General features: G+C 51.0%; 1 protein-coding gene across 1 annotated transcript in view; it reads left to right on the top strand.

Moving 5' to 3' along the window:
* Pkhd1 (PKHD1 ciliary IPT domain containing fibrocystin/polyductin) overlaps positions 1 to 23,015 on the top strand; it is a 288,492-nt gene that overhangs the window by 54,990 nt on the left and 210,487 nt on the right. Inside the window, 1 exon segment of the mRNA XM_042672035.1 lies at positions 2,269 to 2,419. Coding sequence (XP_042527969.1) covers positions 2,269 to 2,419 — 151 coding nt within the window.

Raw genomic sequence — 23,015 nt, forward strand, 5'->3', positions numbered from 1 at the left:
TAACCCACCCCCACCACCGAAAGCAACAACTGCAGTGAGCCCGGACTCTGCTGGACACTTGTTGTCTACCAGGCTCTGCACTAACCTTTCTGCTATCTGATTTATCATTCGTATGCTGAACATTTTATGTACACTTTATTTCGTTAATTTCCTCACCAACTCTAATAATAGGTACTGGCTTGCTGGTGACTCTATTTTATTTGTTTTTAAGAAGGGAAACAGGCTTATTGAGTCATGCGTGCAGGTGGCAGGAACCTGTGCTGGGGTTCAGCTGTAATCACCCGCTTCCGTTGGAAGCTGTCGTGGCTCCCGAGTCCGCTGAATAAATACAACAGCCAGTGGCAGTGCAGAGACGCTGAGTTTCCTGCCAGCGTCAAATAAGCATGGGGGCTGCAGAATGAACTCCATGCTGGGTGCCATGGTGCCAATGGCATCAGGAATCCCAACAGTCAGCTCAGACTTGGTATATGCAGGACTAGATGGAGCCAGGCGAACACATGGATAACCCCCAGGAGAGGAAGGGGCAGCGGGCACGGAAGAGGTGTCTCCCCCGGACGCGGAAGCAGAAAGGCAGGGCGGAAGTGAAGGTGAAGTGCAGCGTTCAGGTGTTAGCACGTCATTACCCTAGCAGATTGCGGGGGGGAAGTATTTCAACACTGACTTGAAAAGAAAGATGCTACATTTCCACGTGATGAATGGCTTCTCGCTGGATGACCCTTCACCCTTTCCCACACCCTCTCTGGGGTCTGCCACCTTCATGGATTTATTCCCACACCCAGGATGGTGTCATCTGCAGTTATTGTGCCGATAGCCAATCAGCATTTGAAAACCCCAGCAGCTGCTCTAGCAAGCAGAGCGCCTGAGTTCTGATTCTGAGTTTTGTGTCTAAACTCTGCGCCTCCCTTGGTCTGTTTAGCCTAGCTTTTTTTTTTTCTTTTTTTGTTCTAACCTATTTCTGCTGGCCTTTACAGGCTGAAATGAGATTCTGTGTATGAAATCATTGAAAAGTATCTAAAATATCCTGCATTATTCTTTCTGATCATCTTTGATTAGGAAGAATTGCCTTCAGCCGGGACTACCTTGGGATAAATAGTAAGCTTGTTAGCTGGGCACAAGTGGCTCACTCCTGTAATCCAAACTACTGAGGAGGCTGAGATCTGAGGATCACTGTCCAAAGCCAGCCTGGACAGGAAAGTCTGTGACTCTTATCTCTAATATACCACCAGAAACCTGAAGTGGCGCTGTGGCTCAAGTGGTAGAGCGCTCGCCTTAAGCTCAAGAGCACAGGGCCAGCTCCCAGGCCCAGAGTTCAAGCCCCATGACTGACCAGAAAAATAAATAAATAAAAGTAGCCCGTTGGGGGAGGTCCTGTGTGGCCTTTAAGTTCTCCCTCCTCTGATTGCGTAGTTTCAGACTCTGCAGGTCCGTGCTGCTGTTGCTCGTTCTCGGTGCCTTCCTGCTCCTCCCTTTTCAGCAAGGGGCTGCTAGTGTAAGTGGGACATATATGGACTCCCCTTAGTCTGGGCTGTTAAGTAAGTTTAATTAATCCACTAAGTTAATGTTCCACTGCTAGCAGCAGAGCCTCATTGCCAGCAGCCGGGGAGGGAGGGAATTGGGAGGCTAAATGAGCTCATTTTTTCATGGTTGGAATTAGAGGCCAGTTAGCCAGTTATGTGGATTTTTCAGTTTCTCCATCTGCCCGGGGCGGGGGTGGGGGTGGGGTGGGGTAGGGGGTGGAGGGGTGGGTCGATGGCAGAGTTGGATTTAGGTAATTCGCTTCCCTCAGCACTAAGTGTGGGTAAGATCAAGAAGAAGAAGAAGAAAAGGCTGGTGTGTGGGGAGAGAAGAAAAAAGCATCAAAATCTGAAAGCCTTCCTACCATTTGTTTCCGTGTTTTGGAGCTATAAGCATGGCCGGAGTCATGCTTGTTTAGTTGAGTTCTAAGGAGCTTTTGGTAATGTTCTGAATAGGTTTGGAGCAGATGAGCCCCGTGTGCACGGTCCCCCCCCCCCCCCCCCCCGCCCCCGTGAAAGATATTTCCCATGTGCATTTTCATTGCAGGGTGAGCAGATAAGGGTGGGGGGAACGGACAAAAAAAACAAATAAACAATAAAAGAATGGAAACAAAATTACAGAAATTTGCAAAATTTGACAAATGGTGGCCTGTAGTTGCCACAAGCTAATGGCTTGCCGTGATTAATAAGAGTAAAAATAATTGCATTTCATTAAGATTGATGACACCCCATGTAACCTCCCCTCTCGTTTAAGCCCTAAAGTGGAAAGAGATGAAATTCTCATCTATAATAGCTCCTGTAACATTACCATGGAAACTGAGGCAGAGATGGAGTGTGAGACGTCTAATCAGCCAATTACTGCCAAGGTTACTGCGATGCGGAAAAGCGGCGTCCAGAGCACTCAGGTATATAATCAAATCTTTTTTTACAGACTGATTCAAACAGCTCAAATTAAATTTGTAATATTGTGTACATTAAAAAAACAATTTAGTCCAAATGGCAGCCATATATAATATTAAATGCTCTCCAACTTTGAGGAGCTGGGTCTCAGTGTACAGCATCTGAATTCCTCGTCAACTATGGTTAATCATATATTTTCTCAAAAAATAAATGAGGGCTGCCTGGGCTCTTGAAAAGAAATTCTGGATAGTTATCTCCTGGGCATTTTGTCCTGACTTCTGGTTGCGTGCTTGAAAGGAGCTGTCTGTGCTTTATTTCTTTATAAAATAAGTGGCCTTCAATTGCACCAGGGCCTTTACATCATGGATCTGTCCTTGGCTTGAGGGACGATGATGTCACCGTGGGTCCATCTGGGTCATCTCTGTTCTTTGGGGGCGCAGAGTGATGTGTCAGCCTTGTAGGGAATTTGGTGGGAGTGGGAATGGAGGAGGGCCTCAGGCCGTGGGGTATGGCTTCTCTGCCTGTTTCTCTGTTTAGCAAGCATTCACACCATTGCCTGTAAGTGGCTCTTCCAAGACTGTGATCCCAAGTCTTCAGTGAGGGACTTCCCAGCCTCCTGGAGGAATTGCGGGGAATTGAAATTAGAGGCTAAGAGCCCAGAGAAACGCATCAGAGAATCTTTTCTAACTCCCCGGCATCTGAGTACACGGACAAAAAAATAGTACTTATTGAGCACCTACTCCCTTACGGCCCCTCTCCCCCCCTCTCAGAAGCAATCCTTAGATTTTCCTCCCGTTGTCTTTCTGGTTTGGAACAAACATTTATTAAGTGTCGATGATGTGCTGTCTTCTCTCCCAGCGTCTCCCGTGTGTGCACGGTTTCAGTCCAAATGTCCCAGTGCGAAGCTATATTGCTCAGATTTGTCATCCGTGTGTTTGCATGATGGTTCGGCTGGTGCTGGTACATGTGATAACACATGTTTTCTTTTACCCTGCCCTTTCTACACTCTTCCCTGTTGCCTTCCTATCCCAGGACAGGTGTGTGTGCATGCATGCGTGCGTGCCTGCGTGTGTGTGTGTGTGTGTGTGTGTGTGTGTGTGTGTCGGGGGATATCTCACTCCCTCAGCCTTCTCAGCCTCTGGTCCGTAGCCCAGGCTGGCTGTCTCTTCTTTCCATTCACCGCTGACATGAGTTCATTTCTGGAACAGCAGCCTCTGCTTCCCTCTGTGCCTCTTGCCCTCTTTCTCCGGAGTCAGGTGTGAAATCTGAGGACCCCTTAGTAGGCCTCAAACCTCTCTGGGTCTCAGATTCTGTCGGGATGGCTAAGAGCCTAGTCCTGGGGCACTTTTGTGAGAAAGTGCTGGGCAAGGACAGGAGAGGCAGGGGAGGCAGGAGAGGCAGGAGAGGAAGGAGAGGGGAGGCAGGGGAGGGGAGGCAGGGAAGGCAGGGGAGGGGAGGCAGGGGAGGCAGGGGAGGGGAGGCAGGGGAGGCAGGGGAGGGGAGGGGAGGCAGGGGAGGGGAGGCAGGGGAGGGGAGGCAGGGGAGGGGAGGGGAGGGGAGGCAGGGGAGGCAGGAGAGGAAGGGGAGGGGAGGCAGGGGAGGCAGGAGAGGGAGGGGAGGAAGGGGAGGGGAGGCAGGGGAGGCAGGAGAGGCAGGAGAGGAAGGGGAGGGGAGGCAGGAGAGGCAGGAGAGGAAGGGGAGGGGAGGGGAGGGGAGGCAGGAGAGGCAGGAGAGGAAGGGGAGGGAAGGCAGGGGAGGCAGGAGAGGCAGGAGAGGCAGGGGAGGGGAGGCAGGGGAGGCAGGAGAGGCAGGGGAGGAAGGGGAGGGGAGGCAGGAGAGGCAGGAGAGGAAGGGGAGGGGAGGCAGGAGAGGCAGGAGAGGAAGGGGAGGGGAGGGGAGGGGAGGGGAGGGGAGGCAGGAGAGGCAGGAGAGGAAGGGGAGGGGAGGCAGGAGAGGCAGGAGAGGGAGGGGAGGAAGGGGAGGGGAGGCAGGGGAGGCAGGAGAGGCAGGAGAGGAAGGGGAGGGGAGGCAGGGGAGGCAGGAGAGGCAGGAGAGGGAAGGGGAGGGGAGGGGAGGGGAGGTAGGGGAGGGGAGGTAGGGGAGGGGAGGTAGGGGAGGGGAGGCAGGGGAGGCAGGCTGGCACAGCAGGGAAGTATCTGAGCTGTCTTCTCCCCTGGGACGTGGGAGTGCTATCAGTAGCTGTGTGACAGGAGTCGGGCAGCGCAGGCCAGCCCGGCTGTGCAGGGGGACTGTCTAGGGTCAGCCGTGGTCCGTGTCATTGATGGTCAGGCTGGGGCACGGGGCACCGCGTTCCTCTGGACGACGTGCTGCTTTGAGTGAATCTGCTCATGGCTGCGATTTCATTTAGTTTTTCATTATCTCCAAGTCTAATTTTGAGATTATTTTGGGGGATGGGGGGGGGCGCAGGAGACTCCATGGCTTTACTTCCTCCGAAATACCGTGGCGCGCCTCTGCTGAGTTCTAACCCTGCTCCGGGGCTGCGAGGGAGGCCAGGACACACATGGGAAGAGCGTCTGCCATGAAGGGCTGGGTGCAAGGCCAGGCCAGGCTGAGGCAGGCAGGGCTCACAAGAGGATCCCCAGCGTCAGGCAGGTGGCGGAGGGCGCGGGGCACGCCTTGCAGAGAGGAGTCTGCAGAGACGCGCGAAGGGGATTTGGTGAACCTCATGTGGCTCCCGTGTGGGGCACTGGAACCCAGGCAGCTCCGCGGCGTGTGTGTTTGTGTGTGTGTGTGTGTGCGCGCGCGCGTGCATGTGCGTGCTGCGTGTGTGCGTGTGCGCGTGTGTGTGTATAAATCCCTGCGAGAGGCTCTTGGAGCCATCAGGATGTGGACGTACCGGGAATGTCTGTGGACAGCTGTGAGGTAGTGCAGGACTCAAGCGCACTTGTCTTACGGCGCGGGGACTCGCCCTGCTGCCCTCCTGGCGGTGTTTATGCCACCGAGAGCGGAGACACAAGATACGCAGGGAAAAGGTATTTTTGGAGGAAGCAGTGCACAAGGAGGGACTCCTGGGGGCCTGGGAAAAGGCCCGGGGTTGGGGGGGGGAGGTGGGTGGGGAGGCGCCCGGGTATGGACTGGGGAGTGACTGGTTTGGAAGGGAGGGTCTGGGTCAGACTGTGATCTGAGGTGACCGATGACTCCCAGGGGCATTGCAGGAGCAAAGGGATCCCGTATGCTCTGCCTCTGGTAGGTGGGGGGGCGGGATTTGATTGGCAAACCACAGGAGGCAGACACATCAAAGCGGCTTCCTTAGGTTTTCTAAGATGGGTGGGAAGGAAGATGGGTGCAGGGTGCCTGATACCAGAGTTTAATAAATCCACGTCCGAAGAAACATGAAGAGGATCATTGCGGGAGTTCTCAACAGTATTAAAATGTGAGCACCTCCAAATGAATATTTAGACTCCAGGTAATTCCAATAAAACACCTCTGGATGTTTAAAAACTTTTCAGGATTACTATGTTTTGAACAGTTAGGAACTTCTGTGACACAAACAAAATTACCTTGAAATAAGAGAAGCGAATTTGGGGGGCTTGGATTTGCCTGACTTCAAGTCTGACCACAGAGCTGTGGTGGCCCGGTGGCTTTCTAGAAAGATCTCCTATGAAAGAAAGGGTCTCTGGACCAAGGCTCTCTCCAGCACTGCTCTTGAGAGCGCTGGGCCAGGAAGAGGTTGAGGAGGTGTGTCCCGAGACACTGCGTCGCGTGAGGGGGTTCTCAGCCACACTAGATCTTGGGGGGTCAGTAACCGTGAGGGGAAATGAAGGTTCGTGTGTGGAAGAAGTAGATCAGTCGAGGTGCCTAGAGCTGATACAAATCACAAGAACGATGCAGGTGGTTGTGGTTGGCCATCTCTCCCCCCATGCCCACGCTTGCTGTTACTCATGCTGGAGACAGTGTTCCTGAGTCCAGTGAACCTCGATTAAAGCAGAGGCCGTTCATTTTCACCTTCTTCATTTGCTAAGGTCTAAGATGCCACAGGTCTCCTCTCTTCTTTCTTCCAGTAACTACAAAATGGCTCTCAGAGGAACCTGTAGCTTGTTAAATCGTTGCTGTTTTCGCAATATACTTACGTTTTTAAGTTCTTTGGGGCTTTTCAATGTATTTCTTCCTCAAGAAGGTTTTTATTTCCTTAATGTGGAAGGGTTCTTTCTCTTGGGAGGCCCCGCAGTACTTTTTTGTACTCATCTTGTGGAATTTATCTTTTCATACACTTAAATGGTGAAGCCATTGGGATGTCTTTTTTGTTGTTATTGGTCATGGGGCTTGAACTCTGGCCTGGGCGCTGTCCCTCAGCTCTTCAGCTCAAGGCTAGAGTTCTACCACGTGAGCCACAGTACCACTTCCAGCATTTTCTGTTTATGTGGTGCTGAGGAATCGAACCCAGAGCCTCATGCATGTGAGGCAAGCACTCTACCACGGAGCCACCTTCCCAGCCCTCACTGGGGCATCTTATCTCGTAAGGCTCATGGAGGTGAGGTTGGTGCTGGACTTCCGTGGGAGGAGTGGGTGGAGGAAGGCCAAGGTCTGTACTGGAGTTTTCAGACAAAAACAAATGGCTGCTTCATATTTTTCCTATTTTTGTGTGAGATTCTCCCAAAGAATTCCGATAATCCAGCGATGTGACATTTTTTTACCTTTTTTATCTGTTGTGTTTGTAGATGTTCAAGAGATACTTTGTAAATACTTTCTACTCTCTGATCAATTTCCTTCTGTTATTAAAAAAAAACCAAAGTTTTTATTTCATTTTGTTTTACTGCATTTTATCTCACTTCCCTTCCTTTTGATTTTTCTTCTCTTTTCTTCTTACCTTTGCTTTTTCTTTTCCCTTTTTCTTTCCTCTCTTCCCTTTGCCTCCCCTTGCTTCTCCTCTCCTTTCTCTCTCCCTCTGTTCTCATTGGCCCTCCCTCCCGGCTGTGTGTCTGCACACAGGTGCTGTGGAATGGTGGGTAGATCCGGGACGTAAGATGGAGGAACATCGGGGGTCTCTGGCTGACCTGACTGACCTCAGCAAACATCGAGTCCCTGTGTGTGTGATGAGGGTTCTGGGGCACACGTTGTCTGCTGCAGAGGGAGAAGGAGTGGGAATGCAGACGTTTCACTTCTGAAAGGGTTTTCTGTCCTTAGGATAATGAGGCAGGAGCAGAGACACGTAAGGTACAGCAAGGACTCCTGGGAGTTGGCTTCTAATTCCAGAAGTGCCCATCTGTGACTGAATGGCATTGCACTCACCTTCCAAGCAGTTAGTGGGCCCCGCTGGCCAGCTGCTGGAGCAAGGCGGGCAGCGTATACAGAATGTCATGGTAGGAAGAATCGGAATGTCCAGCACAAGTGTTATCGGCTCCTAAATAGGAGCTTGAGTGCGAGGGTTAAGCTAGAATGGAGGTCGATTTGTCTACCTGTTGTATAATTTGGGAGGGTTTTTGTAGTGTGACTACATCTGTTAATTGCCATATCACAGGGGCGAAGAAGAAGCACACAGCGGAGCCCCGAGCACTCGGAATGTCGCGTTCTCGGAATGTCTCTAAATGTGCCACGTCTCAGTTTTGTGTGTTCAGTGTGCATTAAGAGGAAATGATACCTTGGTGAGCGGTCTGAACAGGTTATATGTTGCTTTTATCCACCCTGAGAAAGGCCTTGCCACTTACACAGCTCCTGTGTGTCTCTTCATCTAGTTTTTTTTTTTCTTTCCATTTCTTTTGAAAAGAGGAACTTTAGGACACATTTAACCTGAATGTAGTCTTTCATGTATCTGAGCAAGCCATTGTGCCTCTCGGTGCTCAGCACTGAATGAGTTGGGAATACCGCCCATTCCTCTCTACCAAGCCTTGTTCAACAGTGAACGAGACTGTGCTTTCGATAACTCTTTGTGTTATTTTGGCCAAGAGTTTTAAAAACTTAGCTATTATCTGGCATAGGGGAATTATTATATCATGATATGGGAGTTTGGGTCATTTCAGGTGCGTGGACATTGAATCTGACCTTGAGTCCTGCTTTCTGCCCTCGCTGGGAAGTGCTACAGGTCAGAGCCTGTTACAGTAACTCCGCTCATGGCAGGCAGAGGGCCGTGCACCTGGGACGTGACACAGTTCTTTTCTTCCAATGTTCAGTTTCATCAATTGGCACCATCTTGGTCTAAATAAATGCCATGTGGAATTCCCTAAGTGAAACCTGATACTGTACAGAGGGAGTTTGTTTGTTTGTTTATGTATTTGCCAGTCCTGGGGCTTGAATTCAGGGCCTGGGCACTGTCCCTTAAACTTTTTTTGCTCAAGGTGAGTGTTCTACCACTTGATCCACAGCACCACTTCTGACTTTTTCTGTTAGTGTGGCCCTGAAGGATTGAACCCAGGGCTTCATGCATGCGAGGTGAGCACTCTACCACTAAGCCACATTCCCAGCCCCAAATGGTGGGATTTCTTTTGGAGCCTTTGGGAGATGGAACTTTACCCTGGGGACAGACAGGGATCACACTAGGAGTGGAAGGGACCCACAGAAGTTCTCTGCACAGTACAGAAGAGCTGAGTTCTAGGGAAGGCGGGAAGGGGTTTTCTTTTCTTTTTTTTCCAGCAGTGTCCCTCAGCTCTTCAGCTCAAGGCTAGCGCTCTACCACTTGACCCACAGCGCCACTCCCGGCTTTTTCTACTTATGTGGTGCTGAGGAATCAAACCCAGGGCCTCATGCATGCAAGGCAAGCACTCTACCACGTAGCCACCTTCCCAGCCCTCGGAAAGGGGTTTTCTTGTTGGTTTGCTGACTGACTTGTTGAAGGAGATTGAACAACCCTACATTTTAGTTTCTGGATCTACGATGCAGAAAGATTACATCAAAGTTCTTTCTATCCAAGTGTGAATACTGTAATATATGATCGTCACATTTCAGTATGTTTTATTTCTTATGGGAGGGGAAAAAAAATCTCAGTTTTTCACAGGTACATTTTGCAAGAAGAAAAAAAAAGCATGGTCAAAAATCACCTTCCTGAAGTCTGATAGAGAACTAAACGCAGCCAGCAGCCATGAGTAGTCTCCCAGGTGTGAGGGGTCTCAGCAATGGAACGGGGTGATGTTACTGGGCACACGCGTGCCGTGTGTGCGTCTGCGCTAGGTGATGAACAGTGTGAGTTTTGGTAGAGTCTGGTCTGTGACCACCTGTGCACGGGGAGGCACGTCCGTGGGAAACATCTCTGCTGTGAGTGAGTCAGCATGTCCCAGTGTGAACTCTGTAGACAATGACTGCGAGTTAGCATTCCGCATTATAGAAGTTCTACGTTATACATATATATGTTATTTAGTATATATACACACAGTAACATATATACTAGTATATATAATCACAGCACATATGCTGAATATGTCTGTCTGTCTGTCAGAAAACCACCAAAAGCAGCTACAAAGGTGAGAGGAAGAAGGAGAGAAGTGCATTTGACTAAACTACATCCTGTGCATATTGAAACAGCACAGTGAGCCTTTGCTCAATCGCTCTCTAGGCAACTAAAAAAAAATCAGGAAAGTGAGTAGCTTTGGTGGGAGTAGGTTTGTAGGCGTGGGGTTGGGGGAGTTGGTTTGTAGGCGTGGGGTTGGGGGAGTAGGTTTGTAGGCATGGGGTTGGGGGAGTAGGTTTGTAGGGGTGGGGTTGGGGGAGTAGGTTTGTAGGCGTGGGGTTGGGGGGAGTAGGTTTGTAGGCGTGGGGTTGGGGGAGTAGGTTTGTAGGTGTGGGGTTGGGGGAGTAGGTTTGTAGGCATGGGGTTGGGGGAGTAGGTTTGTAGGGGTGGGGTTGGGGGAGTAGGTTTGTAGGCGTTGGGTTGGGGGAGTAGGTTTGTAGGGGTGGGGTTGGGGGAGTAGGTTTGTAGGGGTGGGGTTGGGGGAGTAGGTTTGTAGGTGTGGGGTTGGGGGAGTAGGTTTGTAGGCGTGGGGTTGGGGGGAGTAGGTTTGTAGGCGTGGGGTTGGGGGAGTAGATTTGTAGGGGTGGGGTTGGGGGAATAGGTTTGTAGGGGTGGGGTTGGGGGTTGGGGGAGTAGGTTTGTAGGGGTGGGGTTGGGGGGAGTAGGTTTGTAGGCGTGGGGTTGGGGGAGTAGGTTTGTAGGGGTGGGGTTGGGGGAGTAGGTTTGTAGGTGTGGGGTTGGGGGAGTAGGTTTGTAGGGGTGGGGTTGGGGGAGTAGGTTTGTAGGCGTTGGGTTGGGGGAGTAGGTTTGTAGGGGTGGGGTTGGGGGAGTAGGTTTGTAGGGGTTGGGGGTTGGGGGAGTAGGTTTGTAGGGGTGGGGTTGGGGGAGTAGGTTTGTAGGGGTGGGGTTGGGGGAGTAGGTTTGTAGGGGTTGGGGGTTGGGGGAGTAGGTTTGTAGGCGTTGGGTTGGGGGAGTAGGTTTGTAGGGGTGGGGTTGGGGGAGTAGGTTTGTAGGTGTTGGGTTGGGGGAGTAGGTTTGTAGGGGTGGGGTTGGGGGAGTAGGTTTGTAGGGGTGGGGTTGGGGCAGTAGGTTTGTAGGGGTGGGGTTGGGGGTTGGGGGGAGTAGGTTTGTAGGCGTGGGGTTGGGGGTTGGGGGAGTAGGTTTGTAGGGGTGGGGTTAGGGGTTGGGGGGAGTTGGTTTGTAGGGGTGGGGTTGGGGGTTGGGGGAGTAGGTTTGTAGGCGTGGGGTTAGGGGAGTTGGTTTTAGGTGTGGGGTTGGGGGTTGGGGGAGTAGGTTTGTAGGGGTGAGGTTAGGGGTTGGGGGGAGTAGGTTTGTAGGTGTGGGGTTGGGGGTTGGGGGAGTAGGTTTGTAGGGGTGGGGTTGGGGGAGTAGGTTTGTAGGGGTGGGGTTGGGGGTTGGGGGGAGTAGGTTTGTAGGGGTGGGGTTGGGGGAGTTGGTTTGTAGGGGTGGGGTTGGGGGAGTAGGTTTGTAGGGGTGGGGTTGGGGGAGTAGGTTTGTAGGCGTGGGGTTGGGGGAGTAGGTTTGTAGGTGTTGGGTTGGGGGAGTAGGTTTGTAGGGGTGGGGTTGGGGGAGTAGGTTTGTAGGTGTAGGGGTGGGGTTGGGGGAGTAGGTTTGTAGGGGTGGGGTTGGGGGTTGGGGGGAGTAGGTTTGTAGGGGTGGGGTTGGGGGAGTAGGTTTGTAGGGGTGGGGTTGGGGGAGTAGGTTTGTAGGGGTGGGGTTGGGGGTTGGGGGGAGTAGGTTTGTAGGGGTGGGGTTGGGGGAGTTGGTTTTTAGGTGTGGGGTTGGGGGAGTAGGTTTGTAGGGGTGGGGTTGGGGGAGTAGGTTTGTAGGCGTGGGGTTGGGGGAGTAGGTTTGTAGGTGTGGGGTTGGGGGAGTAGGTTTGTAGGGGTGGGGTTGGGGGAGTAGGTTTGTAGGCGTGGGGTTGGGGGAGTAGGTTTGTAGGCGTTGGGTTGGGGGAGTAGGTTTGTAGGGGTGGGGTTGGGGGAGTAGGTTTGTAGGTGTAGGGGTGGGGTTGGGGGAGTAGGTTTGTAGGGGTGGGGTTGGGGGTTGGGGGGAGTAGGTTTGTAGGGGTGGGGTTGGGGGAGTAGGTTTGTAGGGGTGGGGTTGGGGGAGTAGGTTTGTAGGGGTGGGGTTGGGGGTTGGGGGGAGTAGGTTTGTAGGGGTGGGGTTGGGGGAGTTGGTTTGTAGGGGTGGGGTTAGGGGTTGGGGAGAGTAGGTTTGTAGGTGTGGGGTTGGGGGTTGGGGGAGTAGGTTTATAGGTGTGGGGTTGGGGGTTGGGGGAGTAGGTTTATAGGGGTGGGGTTGGGGGAGTAGGTTTGTAGGCGTGGGGTCCTGGCTTCATGCAGGCCAATGGCATGCGGAGAGTTTGGCGGGAGGCTGCTTTGCTCTGTTGAATCTCAGCGTTAGGCGGTCATCTGCTTCTGTTCTTCCGCTCAGCCCCGCTTGGCCTTCTGGGGACCGCTTTGGGGAGATTTGGGACGGCGCCTTCACAGGTCCCTGGCTGCCTCTGTTTCCCACCCGGCTTTTCCTCTCAGCCTCAGCTTCAGCCTTTCCTGTGTGGCCGTGCTGTTCGTTACCCCACTTTGCCCACGTGTGAGGCTGTGCACACCTTGGCCTCTGTAGCCTGCGGAGTGAATCCCCCCCCATCAGCCAGGGGGGCCTGTGACCACCCGACTCAGCTTCCTCGCACAGTGGAGGCGGGAACTCCCGAAAGTAGCTGCAGAGGTCCCCTGCGCCCGGAGGTCCTGGGAGGTTTTCGATTTCGTTAGGTGCGTGGTGTGTGGAGGAAGCCATCAACTTCACCTTCCAGCTCGGGATCATCGTCTTCCTGACTTACTCTATTAACGAGGAAAAGTCCAGGGACTTTCTTTTTCTTTCTTTTTCTCTTTTGCGTCCGTACATAATGTAATTTAACCTAGCCCCAAAAGGAGACACTGATTGTCCCACAGGACTTAATTAGCTCCCAGCTTCATGGCGTTCCGTGGAAGTAATAGGAGGAAAAGTTGGCGAGCCCCGTACCTGTCCACTCCCCCTCTGGTGCATAATGAGATGTCAGGAGCTGCGATGCTGATGAGATCGGGAAGGTGCTGATGGCAGAGCCCACGCCGCCCCGCTTCTCCCCGCCGGCCTCGCTGCCCTGAGCGGTGGCCCCGGTCACCTTTCCCTCCGCCGTCTGCACCCTGGTCCGCTGTGATAATTGTCTTGGGCCAGATGCCGCGTTTATTGCACTGCCTGTAGCAAATCTGGCAGGGTGTGCGGGGTCGCCCCAGCCAGCCCTCAGGGGAGCCCATTAAGAAATCGCAAGGCTAATAAAAATCATGCTGGATGAAATTGCAATCCTCCGGTGCCACTCTGTGATGGGTGGAATCTAGTTGTACATTTTAATGGGGGCGGAGATGGAAAGGTCTGAAGGACGCTGTACCTGCCGTCCCTTCTGAGGGCCGTCCCTTCTGTCCCAGGGCTGGAATGGGCTGTAGGAAGACAAGCTTGCTCTTCCTCTCTGTGCAAGGCTTCTGCACGCTGGAGGTGGGAATTCATTATGGTTTCCAGCATGCTCACGATACATCCCTCCTGGAAGAAAGTCTCACTCTCTGCGAGGCAGAGCGTTCAGAGCACAGGTCTCCTCTCTCTGCCTGTCGTGGCCGAGTTTAGCACCCCTGCCCAAAGGTGGTCTTAGGAGCACACGGGATCCCCTGGCTGCTTGCCTCAGGGCAAAATGATTCCCAAACCTTCCTCTGCTCCTCGGAAAAGGCAGTGGGCAGGACTAGGGGCAGTCATGCCCATGCCCGCCCCTCCTTCACAGTGCAGGACCGCGGGCCAGTGGCGGGGGGAGGGGATGGGCCACCCCCTGGCTACAAGTCATTTATGGCTTGACTCGGATGTGTACATGGTTCTCAGGTGTTAAAGTAGCCCAGTGGATGGCTGTTGGGGGGAAGACTGAAGGAAAGCAGAGCACGGAAGTTGTCCTGTACCCGGTGTGATGCCATCCTGCCCACACAGCATTACTGCTGGCCCTGCCAGATGGGAGCGGCAAGGGGGCGCCCCCTTTGGGGACAGAGTGGAGCCCCTACAGGGGTGGCTCATGTCACCCTCAGACGGCGGCGCTGATGTGGGCGGTGAGCATCTCCTTTGACAGCCTGCTCGCTCACTCGCGTCAGAGCCCTGTGCTCTTCCATCCTGGACGCGTTCCGGAGGAGTCACAATGTGGACCTGTGCAAGTCTATCACTGAGTAGTGGAAAAACGTATAGTGAGTGCCCCAGACCCTTATCCTCTGCGCCCAGCTGCAGCTATAAGCATGGACCCGTTCCGGGTCTCCCGACACTCGCCACAGATCCCACCTTACCTACCTCTTTGTGGGCTTCTCGTATTCCGTGTTCCTGGTCCCTCCACTGAGGTTTTCTGTTGCCTCTGTTCTTCTGCTGTAACAGTTGTTTGGGTGGAATTTTGTGTGTGTGTGTATGAGAGAGAGAGAGAGAGAGAGAGAGAGAGAGAGAGAAACACAGTACACAGTGTGTTAGTGGGATATCATTATTGTATATCTTCTCCGTAACTGCTCTTATAAGAGCAGGTAGAATTTTGTGCAAGGAATACCTGAGTGAATTTAATTAATTTCAGCTGTATGGTCTGGGGTACTTGTCCTCCTGGAGGCTGAGGCAGGAGGATTAAGGCCAGGTTGGGCAACATAATGAGATACTGACGCACTGTATTCTAGCGGGGGTGGGAGGGAGGAAAGGAGGAAAGAAGAGAGAAAAGAGGGAGGGAGAGCGGCGGATGGAGGCCTGTAATCCCAGCGGTGTGAGAGGCAGAGATTGGGAAGATCTCTGTTTGAGGCCGACCGAAGCAACAATTTTGCCAGGCCCTTTCTGACAAACAGCTTGGATGTAGCGGCGGCACGTGCCTGTGACGCAAGCCACGTGGGAGACAGGTGGAAGGATCGTTGTCTGAGGGTAAAAATGCGCGAGGCCCTTATCGGAAGAATAACTCAAAGCCAAAAGGCCGGGGGTGCATCTCAAGTGGTGGAGCACTTGCCCAGTGAGCGCAAAGCCTCGGGTTCAAACCGGAGCATCAGCCAGTCAACTAGCCTTGCCCCCGGACTCTTAGACTAAAGTCGGCTCTTACACAGGTCCCATGGAACGCAGAAACCATCGCTACGTCCGTAGATGTGGAAAAAAAGATGAAATAAACAAGCTATGCCCGGGGTGGTGCTACTCCGAGAGGCCGGGATGAGCCCAGAGAGGGTGGTTGTGTGGAGCAGGCTGGATTCCGACAGCGGAAGGTCAGCACAGAGCTAGCGCCCAGGTGCTTTGCCCCCTGACATTTCACCGGCTGTGAAAGGCATGCTGGGGGCTTTGTCCTGTAACCCACAAGCTGGAGCGTTTGGAGCTAGCGGGCCCGGCCCCGGCTTGGTGAACACAGGCTCTGGTGAAATGATGGGAAGGCGTTTTCTCTGCGAGTGGAATGAGAGTCGGAGAGTCTGCAGTGCAGTGCTGGTGGTGATTGATGTCTCGGCCTCTAATCATCTATCCAGGCGGAAACCCGTCACTGAGACCATTTCCAGGATGTCCTTCTATCGCAGGCAGCCCCCCCCCCCCCCCCGAGTTGTTCTTCACTGATGGCTAACATGCATTTCAGTCAAAAAGCCAAGTACACCCTAATTGGACTATCAAAGGCACTGTCTCTTGGGGCTTGTTTTTTTCCAAATCTTTTTGAAAGTTGCAGTTTTCAAACAGGAAGAAGAGTGCAGGTGAACGCTATGCGTCACCACCCACGTTCCGTGGCCGCAACTTATTTACTCTCATTTTCAGTGTTTAATTAGGGATGATTTTTGTGGAGGTTACCCTGTGAACAGGCGGATCTCTGGGGAGAACTTTAAGGATGAAGGCAAGGTTTGACCTGAGGGTTTCTCATCATTTATAATAAAAAGGAAAACTACCTTTTATATTTCTATGAGTTGATAGAAGCATGATGTATCCAAGGTTTAGATTAAAACATAGAGAAAAAGCCATACATAAACCAAGTTTTCCTATGAGCCTCTTTCATGTTCTTTTTCGTATGTTTCTGTCTTCCATGCCTCTGTGTTAGGTTCAAATCCATAAGATCTAAAACTTCCCTGGTGTATTTGCATTTTAAAATGGATTTCTTAGGGACTTACATCAGTGAACTTAAGAGTGGTGGGAAAAATGGCAATGGAGTTCTTACCTTCTCCTCTCTCCCTTTCCCCTTCCCTCCTTTCCTCGTGTGTGTGTGTGTGTGTGTGTGTGTGTGTGTGTGTGTGTGTGTGTGTGTGTATGCTGGTATTTTGCTTTGAATCCAGGTTCCTGTGCTGACTGGATTTGCTCGCGTGGCTGGTGCTGTATTACTTGAGCTATGCTTCCAGCTTGGCATTTTGCTTTCTTGTCAGTCGTGGGGCTTGAACTCTGGGCTTGGGCACTGTCCCTACGCTCTTCAGCTCAAAGCGAGTGTTCTACCACTTGAGCCACAGTGTCACTTGTGGTTTTCTAGTGGTTTATTGGAAATAAGAGTCTCACAGACTTTCCTGCCCAGGCTGGCTTTGAACCACGATCCTCAGATCTCAGCCTCCTGAGTAGCTAGGATTATAGGTGTGAGCCACCGGCACCTGGCTGGCATTTTGCTTATTGTTTTGGAGATAGAGTCTTGTGGATTTTTTGCCTAGGCTAGCTTAAAACTGTGATCTACAGGGAAGCCTCCTAAGTAGCTAGCATTACATGGGGTGAGCCACTAATGCCCAGCTTGATGATGGCTTTTGTGTGTGGGAGAGAAGGTTCTGGAAACTCCAATGCTATTGTCCAAGCCTCTGTTCATTCACAAGAAAGCAACAAGTCGTAGCTCAGATACATGACCGTTTATGAGGGCCGAGCACATGTCATGTGTGTATTTTTGTAGCGCTGTGGAGGACATGTGAGCAGTTCCTCTTCACTCATGTGTTTCGACATGTGGAGGGACTTCCCCGGCTGCAGGAGACTCGTAGTTTGCTGTGTTGTGTGGATGAGATCCAAATGCCTTTCCCCTCATCATCACTCTGAGCGCGGAGTGGGTTGCTAAACATAGGCCGAATGGTGTGTTTGCGGGGGGCGAATGGCCTGGGAAAAGGGAGGGGAGGGAGGGAAAATGGACGTGCGCTGCTCAAAAGAAATCCCACAATAAAAACACCGTCTCCTGTCTAGCGGAACAGAAGCAAAACTGCGTGTTCACGTGAAGGACCGTGGCCATCCTTACTTGAGTCACAGCAGGGTTGTAGCCTTGCTTTGAAAAGTTTGGCTCACAGGACAGGATTGTTTTTTTTTTATTGTTTTTTACGGTTCACAGCCATTTTCCTGGCCCTGGGATGGAGACAAAGCTCTGAAGATGGGAGGGCTTCCCTCATTCCCAGCCCATGTTTCTAGGGAAAGAGGGACAGCAACCAAGGCCTGGGCGGACGCAGGAAGCCAGAGGACTCGGGTGCAGCTCTGATAGCCCGGCCAGGTTGTGAAGGTGGAGCGGGTGGCAGCCGCTGCGGCTGTAACCACAGGCTACGCACCGAGAGATAAATGGTTGACCCCAGCCCACGTCAGGCAGATTGATGCCACTATCAGCCCCGCCGCCTTCCCAATGATTTTTTTTTTTTAAATCTTTGATAGAGTGTGTTATCTAGTTACTGGCATGAGGGCAGTAGCCTGGAGGGGAAAAGGAAAAAGGAGAGAATGAAAGGTCACCCCGGGAGGACACTCTCCCTGGAATAAATAAGAAAAAAGGATCCAGCTCCAAAAGAGAAGAAATAAAAAAATAACAATGAAAGCAGCTGCTGGGTCCAAGGAAGGGATAAGCGAAATTACTGAGTCTCTCCCCGACTCCTCTCTCTCCGCTCTGTTCCCCCCTCCCTATGAGTCCCTCCTTTCTCCCTCTGTTTAAAAAACAAATGAAGAGGACGTGGAGCTCCTGCAGAGGGAGTGGCTCCCTTCCCGGCCCGTGAAACAGTAGAATTCAAGAAGGAGGGGCCAAACGGAAGTCCTCTAGATAACGGGAAATATGTCCGTGATAACTTACGCGAACTCAGTTCTGTGATGGTAACCTTCCTGTTGTCTTCTTGTACAATTTACATGTGGAGGCCCTCCATGTATACATGCTTGCATGCATGCATGTATGTGTACATATATGTTCATATGTACCTGTATATACTTCTCAAAGGGCCATGATTAAAACTGCTTTTGTTCAGTATGCTGCACTCACTGAATTCCACTTCATGACAGTAGAAACTTTAATTTGTTCCTTTTAGCTTTGAAGCAAGTTTTTTTCAAGGTAAAAAAGAAGCAGGGAAAATGGAAATAGCTTTCTTTTTATCTTTCTTCTTTCCTTTTGTTCTTTTTTTATTTTAAAGAAATCTGACCTGATAAATCTTATTTTTCATCTTATGGAGTGACTTTATTGTTGCTGTTGTTGCCTTGTGGGTTTTCCTTTCTTCCTTTCTCTTCTGTGGTTACTGCACGTGAGCCACACCTCCAGTTCTGAGATGTGCTGGTTGGTTTCCAAGCTGGGCCTGCAGTACACACAGCTTGGCCAGGGCTTGTATTCTGTGCATCACGTATCTGCCGATACATGCACAGCACTGGGCTCACTCATTGGTTGATATGAGGTCTTGCCAACTTTGTTGTCTTGCTGGTGTAGGACCATGATCCTCAGGTCTCAGACTCTCCATTAGTTAGAATTACAGGCCCAGGCTGCTGTGCCCAGTTCATGGCGTTTTGGTAGAAGGTAAAAGGTTACTGACAGGTAAAGGAGCCCAGAGTCTAGAGCGGATCCTCAGTAGAAATGCTTTCTTTTGAGAAGAGTCATATTGGATATAAATTATTGGTCTCTCAAAACAACCCTGCTGAGGCCAGAGAATTACTGGTTTTGTGTGTGTGTGTGTGTGTGTGTGTGTGTGTGTGTGTGTGTGTGTGTGTTTGTATAGATTTCATCCTTCCTAAAAGCCACTTTAGGAATGTGATTTCTTGACCTGATTTGTGTGTGTGTGTGTGCATGTGTGCATGTCTGCGTGTGTGCATGTGTGCACTAGAGCTGGGGCTTGAACTCAGGGCCTCAGGCTTTGGTCATTCAAGGTCTATACCCTGCCACACGAGCCACGCTTTCACTTCTGGCTTTTTGCTGGTTAATTGGAGACAAGGTACAGGAATGGAAGTTTGGGTCAAGATGAAGAATATGCAATGGGTACTTCTGTTAGTTTGTAGTCGGCCAAGTAAAATGTAGTTTGTTTTATGTATAACAAAAATGGTTAAGACACTAAATTTAAAATGAAAGTTTGCTTTGCCATGGAGGTTGTCTCTTTGATTGAGGGATAAGTTAGATATAGCAAAATGCTCAGTGTGTAAGAACATTCCGTGTAACGTGTGCTATGCAGCCTACGTCCAAAGTCAACATCCAGGACATTTTCATTTACTCAGGAGAGTTGAGTTTGCTTTCATTGTTTATTGCATGTTTTTCTGTCAGTAGTGATGCCAACCACCTAATCTTGACAGAGCTTTTTTTTTTTTAAAAGAAAATTCTCCTATAAGGAAAATATGGTTAATGTGAGGGCTGAGGGCCTGCTCTGCTCTAAGCTGGTCTTTGCATATTTGAATTAACTCAGTAGGGGGTTCTGGAAAATCTGCATTCGGTAGAGAAAGACTTGAGCTTCCAGGCAGGTGGGTGGCTTCCAGGGCAGGCAGGTGTGCTACTTGAACTTGGCTGGCAACCTTGAGGGCCAGTTTTACTTGATTAGTGAAAACTGAACAGTTGTTATGATCAGGGGAATCCAGAAGCTTCCAATGCATCAGAGAAATACTGAAAAGTCCTATTTTTAGAACAAAGGATCTCCAGCAAAAGAATCTTCCCACGAAGGAAAGAAACCTAGGGTGTGTGTGTGTGTGTGTGTGTGTGTGTGTGTGTGTGTGTGTGTGTGTGTGTGTGTGTGTGTGTGTGTGTGTGGAGTGCTCCAATTCCCTCCTAGTTCTGTGTGTGTGTGTGTGTGTGTGTGTATGTGTGTGTGTGTGTGTGTGTGTATGTGTGTGTGTGTGTGTGTGTGTGATGGGTGGAGTGCTCCAATTCCCTCCTAGTTCTGTGTGTGTGTGTGTGTGTGTGTGTATGTGTGTGTGTGTGTGTGTGTGTGTGTGTGTGTGTGTGTGTGATGGGTGGAGTGCTCCAATTCCCTCCTAGTTCTGTGTGTGTGTGTGTGTGTATGTGTGTGTGTGTGTGTGTGTGTGTGTGTGTGTGGAGTGCTCCAATTCCCTCCTAGTTCTGTGTGTGTGTGTGTGTGTGTGTGTGTGTGTGTGTGTGATGGGTGGAGTGCTCCAATTCCCTCCTAGTTCTGTGTGTGTGTGTGTGTGTGTGTGTGTGTGTGTGTGTGTGTGTGTGGAGTGCTCCAATTCCCTCCTAGTTCTGTGTGTGTGTGTGTGTATGTATGTTTGTGTGTGTGTGTGTGTGTGTGTGTGTGTATGTGTGTGTGTGTGTGTGTGTGTGTGTGTATGGGTGGAGTGCTCCAGTTCCCTCCTAGTTCTGTGTGTGTGTGTGTGTATGTTTGTGTGTGTGTGTGTGTGTGTGTGTGTGTGTGTGTGTGTGGAGTGCTCCAATTCCCTCCTAGTTCTGTGTGTGTGTGTGTGTGTGTGTGTGTGTGTGTATGTGTGTGTGTGTGTGTGTGTATGTTTGTGTGTGTGTGTGTGTGTGTGTGTGTGTGTGTGTGTGTGGAGTGCTCCAATTCCCTCCTAGTTCTGTGTGTGTGTGTGTGTGTGTGTGTGTGTGTGTGTATGTTTGTGTGTGTGTGTGTGTGTGTGTGTGATGGGTGGAGTGCTCCAATTCCCTCCTAGTTCTGCTTCTGAGGCTGTGTTTATCTCAGCATCTCAGATTAATGAAAACTTCACCCTTATGGAAACTAGTTTTCATATTGCCCCAGGGCATACGCTATCCAAGTCCCTGGGCTCCACCTCTTTCCGGTGTTTCCTCTCTGCAGAGGCCGCTTTGCCTCTGTAAGTCTGTTTTTCCGTGTGAGCCAGGGAGGCAGATCCCCAAGGCAGATCCTCGCTGGCTGTGCGCTCCAGGCCCGGCGGAAGCAAAGGCGTTCCTGCAACGCCAGTGATGTGCTCATTATGCTGTCAGTTCTTGCAGCCACATGCCTGCCGCCCCACTATGATCATCCCAGTTCACCCCACCATCTCTCCAGCTCCACATGGAGTTACTGAAAGAACCATCAAAATGGGGGATAGGGGGTTATCCCCAAGCCCCCAAGGAGGAAGGGCTTCCCAAGTCCTACTTCTAGTGCCTTCTCTCAATGCTATGCCTCTCCTGTTGTCCCTGTGCCTGAATGGCACGTGCTTTATTTAGATTGTGTGTGTGTGTGTGTGTGTGTGTGTGTGTGGTCCACGCACCTCCAACCCCACATGACATTTAGTAGTGATATATCTCTGTTTGTTGCAGCTCCAAATTTCATCCTCGGATGGCCAGTTTTAGCTATCACAATACGCCAATCTTGTTCTTGGGGAGGGAGGAATAACACCAGGAGTTGAATGTCTAGGCCAGAGAAAGAAGATCCCTCAGTCATACCAACTCTTGTTTGCCAGAGAAAGAAGTTTCCTCAGTCATGCCAACCCTTGTTTGTTTTGATACTATCTTCCAAAACACGGTGAAGGCTTTTCTACCCTTGTGACTGACAAGAGACAAATATTTCCTTGATGCTTCTGGATTATCAATATAAACTTTAGTTATTTTGCTTTCTAAAAAAAGAGCACCCCAGGCGAGGGAGGTAGTTTAGTGGTAGAGCGCTTGCCTAGTATGGATAAAGTCGTGAAAAAAATTAAAAATAGTGCCTGTCCCCCAGGAGTGGTTGCGTGGACGTGTGCGCTCTTCACCAGTGGCCACCAGCTGCTGTTCATTCCCTTTGCTGATCGCTGCTCAGGCCAGCACACACCATCAGACTGGCTCTTCTCTTCTTCACCCTCTGATGAGAATGTTCAATAGACAAACAGCACGTAGAATTATAGTAAAACATTTCGAATGCAGAACTGGAGTACTTGAACTATAAGCCTTTTTTGCCCTATCTTGAGGTAGCTGTACGAGCGAGGTGCCGTGTAACCCAGCGGCCAGGGCCACTCCTGCCACATTCTCCCCCCCCCCCCCCCCCCGCCCCTTGCTTTTCTCAACTTTGTGGTTTAGACCATGAGTCCTTCATGCATTTCCCCCCTTCCCCGTTTTGGTAGTCCACTGCTGTCCCCTCGAAGCTGTGGCTCGGTTGGTGGAAGGGTAACAGGTGTGCTTCTTAAATAATGTACGCATGGGTATCAGTAGGGAGAGGGAGGGCAGCAGGGTGGAGGAGGATGGGGGAAGTTCTTTATAGACACACGTGAAGTGGGGCAACAGAACCCACTGGAGTTGTTTGAAAAAGGTGGAGGGGGCTGCGTACAGGGGTACAGTGTGTGTGTGTGTGGAAAGATCTCAATGAGACCCTCTCTGCAAAGGATTCAGGCCCCAGGACTGGCACTTGTACACACACAATACAAATCTGAGAGGAGCACCCCTGAAAGGTGTGCAGGGTGTGGCGTGTGGCAAGGCGTCCAACTCCCCTCGCCGCGATTCTCGGCCGTCCAGGACGGGGAGCAGCTCTGTGGGCAGGACCCGGTAGGCTGCCTCCACCCCGCTGCATACTGCTGGAATCACAGAGTGGCCGCCACACAGAGTCCCGGCCCTACTTTTCTCATGGTTTTGTGTCACTTCCTCCCTTTTATCACTGGAAATACGCTGAGATTAAAAATGAATTGTCAGTGTGACTTAATCCATGAAAAATACACTGTGACTCATTAATGGTTACCCTTAAGTTATTTTAAAAAATTACTTCTCACATCAACTTTTAGAAGTATCTTAGAAGTCATGTATATATATACATGTATATAAGTTGGAAATAACAGAACAATTCTATTTGCTATTTTAAAAGATATTGTGATGCGATGATTCAGGATTTTCCTGTAGAAACAGTGTCTCGTGTTAGCACAAGGACCTCCGGTTGAGCCCGGCTCTCCTGCTTTCTCCTCCTTCGCCCTCCAGGTGCAGCTCTGGATTCTCTTCCTGGACTTGGCAGGATCCCGTGCCTTCTGTGTAGTCCACTCTTGGTTTGGCAAATGACAACCTTGAATTAGATGTTATTTCTAGTTCACAGATTCTG

The sequence above is a fragment of the Dipodomys spectabilis genome, unplaced genomic scaffold (assembly GCF_019054845.1).
Source record: "Dipodomys spectabilis isolate Male_0828 unplaced genomic scaffold, ASM1905484v1 ptg000669l, whole genome shotgun sequence".
In the NCBI taxonomy this organism is placed as follows: domain Eukaryota; kingdom Metazoa; phylum Chordata; class Mammalia; order Rodentia; family Heteromyidae; genus Dipodomys; species Dipodomys spectabilis.